This window comes from Salvia hispanica, chromosome 2 (assembly GCF_029641045.1).
Source record: "Salvia hispanica isolate PSC_SH4W2 chromosome 2, Shi_PSC_v1, whole genome shotgun sequence".
Taxonomy (NCBI): Eukaryota; Viridiplantae; Streptophyta; class Magnoliopsida; order Lamiales; family Lamiaceae; genus Salvia; species Salvia hispanica.
Window position 1 is genome coordinate 43501143 of NC_142693.1, and position 5464 is coordinate 43506606.

General features: G+C 35.7%; 1 protein-coding gene across 1 annotated transcript; it reads right to left on the reverse strand.

The window, feature by feature from the left end:
- Nucleotides 1-1184: 1184 nt before the first annotated feature.
- LOC125202593 (uncharacterized) lies at nt 1185-3738 on the reverse strand. The gene is made up of 3 exons (XM_048101026.2): nt 3514-3738; nt 3069-3149; nt 1185-1914 (listed from the first exon to the last, which is right to left on the reverse strand). Exons 1-3 carry the CDS (start codon nt 3670-3672, stop codon nt 1534-1536), a joined length of 621 nt encoding a protein of 206 aa, XP_047956983.1. The 5' UTR covers nt 3673-3738; the 3' UTR covers nt 1185-1533.
- Between the last annotated feature and the right edge of the window lie 1726 nt (nt 3739-5464).

A 5464-nucleotide genomic window follows, 5' to 3' on the forward strand; every position in this document is an offset into this window, starting at 1 on the left:
TAAAGTAAGAAAGAGGTAGAGAGAAAAAAAATAATTAAAGTATTGTTAGTGGAGAATGGGTTCACTTCATTAGAGAGAAAAAAAAATTTTAAATTAAAAAGTGCATATTCTAGTGGGACGGACTAAAAAGGAAAGAGTATATATTGTTGTGAGACGGAGTGAGTACAAAATTACTAGTGTAAGAAAAAAACATAAATGATTAATTATTAACTACCGAATTAACTACGAGAATCAGAAAAATAAATTATAAATTTATCTAGCTATAGAAAAATAAACATAAATAGAAATCCACAAAAATGAACTATGATTTAATCTAGCAGCTAGAAAAACAAAAATCTTACTTATGTAATAAAAAATATAGAAAAATAAACATAAATAGAAATCCAAAAAAATGAACTATGATTTAATCTAGCAGCTAGAAAAACTAAAATCTTACTTACGTAATAAAAGTAGAGTATATAGAAAATCCACAAAAATGATCAAATGAATACATATACCACAAAGGCAAACTAGATCCTAGAATCTCTCACACACTAGTCGCACTTAGAAACCAAATGAACCATATAGGTAAATCTGAAATAGCTGGGGATTCCTTGGAACCTCGTGCCCACTTGCCCAAGTCAAATAGGACTCCTATTATGGAACGGGGGTAGTTTTATTTCATTATTATTTTTTTTAATTTCTCATATTACATCAACATAAGTTGTTTAGCAAAATTAACAGATATGACTTTGAATTTTATCTAATTCACAATATGTCAAAAACGTGTTCCAGCAAACTTTAAACAAACAATCCATATCAGATCAAGCACATCAATTCAATGTCTATTAGATTTCATTATAGGGGGTGTTCGGTTGGGAAGAATAAATCTTATGATTAAATATGTATCATGTTTGGTTCATAAGATTAACCCCATCAACTTAATCCTACATGGATAGTCTCATGATAATTAGTTATAGCCTCCCCCTTCAACTAAAATAATCCTACAACTTAATCCTGGATGGATAGTCTCATGATTATTAGTCATGACAACTGAATACCACCTAATATCAACTTCAAATGTAATCACCTAATATCAACTTCAAATGTAATCATTTATAGAATTCTCATTACCTAAAGGCTAAAACAGCTAAGAATTCAGTAGGTATAAAATCAGTAAACCCATACTTGTTGCACCCAATCTATGAGAAGAAAATTTAAATGAATATATCTATATATTGGATATTTCGACACATTCGATGTTTCAAAAACGCAAGAAACTGAGAATCATCAGGACAATACTAGACAAACATAAACATGGGGAGAAACTATGTCTCCATTCAAACTATTTAATCCTTTTCAACTGGGACCTATGCAGTATGCACTTCCAACACCTTTTTTCACACTTCAATTGGCTTCTTTTACACTTTCCCCTTTTCAATTTGCTTCTTTTAGTACCACCACCGTTGTCACCACCACCACCAAAACCATAATTCCATCGCTTTCTCATCACCAGAGGGGATTCTCCGACTCCATAACATACATTTGACTTCTTCAGTAAGGAGAGTCGTGACCTGGACTGTCAGAATGCATATCCATTGATGTGTCGTTGGAACTTGGGTTGGTGTCTCTGTTTTGATTGGTGCTGTTCTCATTATTCCGTATGGCATTGTTAGAGGAGAAACCGCCCTGTGATAAGTGATAGTGCTGGAGAGTCCGACGCACTGGACTAGAGAGAGCATTTGAAAACACAGAATTCTTACTTTGATCTGAATTTCCTACACGAAGTCCTTGTCCAACAGTTGCAGGACCAAATGAATTAGAAGATATGGGAAGTCCTGTTTGAGGTAACTGCATTAAATTATTAGTCTGTGGTTGCTGCAGGGGAAGCCTTGGGGATGGGGGAGGTTCTTCTGTTCCATAATCAAGTTCGTTCTGCATATGTTAAAAATAATAAAACAGTGTCACAACGTTAGTCTATCCGAATTTGCCATATTAGAACTTTGGCCAATACAGAAATTGCAGTACATATAAAAGAAGGAATCAAAGCTTCATGTGGTTCAATGGAAATTAAATAAACTCTGAGCCATCTACCAGCAATGAGATTCATGGTAAGATCAGTGAGGTCAGTGCCTTCTTTCATGCGGTCATTCATGCCACAATCATATTTATTTCAACCATGAATCTGTGAAAGAAAATGATCGACCAGAGCCAACTATGAACCATGACAGATGTACAACACTATTGACTCTGAATTTGTTTTGCGACCTTTACCATAGACATACTCACATGTGACAAATAAACAATGCATATCGAGTAAATACGCCCATCAACATAGTACAGATCTGTATGTGTTACTCTCTGTGCCATACAACAGAACAGTACCACCACAATTGAAAACAAATGTGTGTATTTAGACTACCAATTCAAAGTATACACCAACACAGAAGAAAATGGTTGACAGTAGACTGCGCCTCGGCAGCAACAAATATCATGAGAAACTTCAATACTCCAGAAACGACCATCCATAGTCCTTAGACAAAACTCAAAACACATGAAGATCAAATTATGATATAATGTTTGAAAACTTATCTCTTTCACAGCGTATTGAATTGCTTAGAACATAAGAATTAGCAAAGTGAAAAAGAAAAGATAAAAAACAATGTAATTGCATATGCACGTGTTTCTAAATTCTAATTGAATTTAAAGTAATCAGCAAACACACAGGCTTTGAACTAAAATAGTATGAAAACCATCCAGATCCAATGCTGATTGCTGAGTAAGAAACTACTATCAAAATCACATTCTACATTTATCCAGCTTTGTTGTGACAGAATTCAACAACAAAGACACAATTACACCTCATATAACTGAATTTAGATACACTATAAAATTCTAATTAAGAATGGAAGTAAAGAAAAAGTAACACAGAGATAAATATTGATAGCAATGCCAAGCCACATATCAATGTGAGAAGAACACAAAGAAAATATTCCATAAGCACCAAGAATTGATGAATAAAGTGCTACACTAGTACTAATTAACTAGTGTTGAACACATTTAGCAATTTATTGAGATGAAGAATAAACCTGCAGATATGCGAGTATGTCGCCACTCGTCACTCTAATTCCGTGCTCTTGCTGTCTTAATATCCAATTGTAAAGCTTATCCTACATCGGTAAAGAACAAGAAATAATAAGCATTCCAACAAGTATATAAACTTATAAAGCAGAAAACCTATTATTACCAGTGCTCAATTACTACTACAACAATCAATAAACCTAAAGACCAATCACATTTGGGGCAATCCCTCCAAACCCTCAAAAAAGTAAAACCAGAACCCCTTGATCAAATTCACATACATCTAAGGCGTACCAGCAATTTTTCTTAACACAATTCACACGGATTCATCAGCCCAAAATTGTAAATGACACAGCCTGTGCATTATGCGAGGCGGTATAACTCTCTATTTGCATATAATCATGAATATGAAAACAGAATACGGAGAGTAGCATCAAAATAAAGCGCAGAGACCATCGAGTGGCGTTCACCGGCTTGGAAGGAGAGGCGCTGCTGGTGCATCGCGTGCGTGTAGAGTTGGGAGAGGGAGTTGGCCGCGCTGCAGAAAGTGGTGTACATCCCTCGATCGACCTCATCGAGGCGCGTGGCTTCGGATTTCCTCTTCTTGGCCATTAATTTGGGGGAATTTAAATTAGGAACAAAAACCCTAGATGGATATACAGAAAAGAGGAGAAATTACGATGACAAAGAAAACACATTTTTATACTGGGGAGATAGATAGAGAGGCTGGAGACAGGGCCTTGGAACTTTTCATGGCCCACGTGGATTCACAGCTGGCATTTTTTTCAATTTATTTTTATAGCTTAAATAATTTAATTAGCTTAACTAAAATACTACTCCCTCCATCCATGATATCCACAATAAGGCCGCGTTTTGCGACCGCTGCAAGCTCTCGGTCTTATTGCATGCCGCCGGAAAAAAGTTGAAGTCGTGGGCGGTCTGCCAGGATTTTGTGGGTGGTTTTACGGTCTTATTGCAAGCCTCCCCGTTGCGTCGCGCGTCGGATTTGTAATTTTTATTATTTCAATTATAATTAATTTATTTACCTATTCATCTATAAATACCACCATTTCACACCTCATTTCACCATCCTTTCATTTTGTCTGTCATTACTTGTCACTAGTTTCCTTTCGGCACATCGATCAATGTTTATCACACTTACTTTTTACTATTTTTGATAATAGACTCACATTCTACTAACTCATTTCACTCACAATTTATTGCTCTCCCTGTCCCATAATAGATGACATACTTAAGTAATGGCATGCGATTTTATGAGATGTTATTTTGTGTGTTAAGTGGAGAAAGAAAATAGTTATATTGATGTGAGAGAGGGTTTTTTCTAAAAAAGAAGATATGACATATTTTTTTGGAGCAAACTAAAAAAACGTGTGACATCTATAATGGGATGAATGGAGTATAAAACAAATACTTCATTCGTCCCATAAAAATAACTCTTTTCATTTTGGTCATTCTCATAAAAGTAGGCCACTTCAATTTTTGATAATTTCTTACTCTCTAATTAGATGGTCTCATTCGCCACTAACATACTCCAATAATTTTTTTTTTATATCTTTCTCCTACTTTACAAATTATTGTGTATTAACACCTGTGTCGTCCCAAATGTTTTTATTTTTATGAGAAGGATGGAGTATATAAATTAAGACTCACATTTCACTCACTTTTTTCACCCACTTAAATTTATATTTCTTAAAACTCAATCCGAGTTAACTTGTGCAAGTTAATGGCGGGTGAAGGGAGTATAATGACTCTTGGTGATCCCCCGATGTATATCGATGGTACGCAAATGAGAGTATGTTAAGGGTGTTTCCCTTAACAAGCATCGTCGGCGAGTTTCGCTCGGCGGTGGAGATAAATTTCCAGCGGCCGACAGGCTCGGCAAACGATAGCAGAGTTTCTGTGCGCGGGAGTCACTTCCGTCGGACAGATAACTCGGCGGCTGATAGAATACTCCGGCTTCCAATTACGATCGACGGAGGGAATCCAAAATTAGGATTAGAATACACACGATATCTTTGGTGAAGAATAATATTTCATTAATTGATTGAATAAAATGATAACACTCTATCCAATTTATAATACTAGAATACCTACTTAATGAACAAGAAACAAATATATGAAAAGATATGCAAAAGCCGAATATATCTAAACTAATTAAATGAAGGCTCGTATCAACTCCCCCACGGTTGAAATCCATCTAGTTCTCAAGGTGGAAACCAAGAAGCAACAAAGAGTTGAAAGAAGAAGCTTTGGCGATTTATCTCCTCCCGGATCAAATGTAAATGTGCACGGCCGTTGTATTCGAGTAAACGCAGATCCATTTCGTACCCCATCCTTTATCTCTAACTCTCATTGTATTGGATCAAGAAGATCACCACTCTTG

Coding starts and splice junctions, on each gene's coding strand:
- LOC125202593 (XM_048101026.2), bottom strand. CDS start 3,672: ATGGCCAAGAAGAGGAAATCCGAAGCCACGCGCCTCGATGAGGTCGAT. Junction 3,150..3,513: donor CCGGTGAACGCCACTCGATG/GTCTCTGCGCTT, acceptor TTACCGATGTAG/GATAAGCTTTACAATTGGAT. Junction 1,915..3,068: donor ACATACTCGCATATCTGCAG/GTTTATTCTTCA, acceptor TAACATATGCAG/AACGAACTTGATTATGGAAC.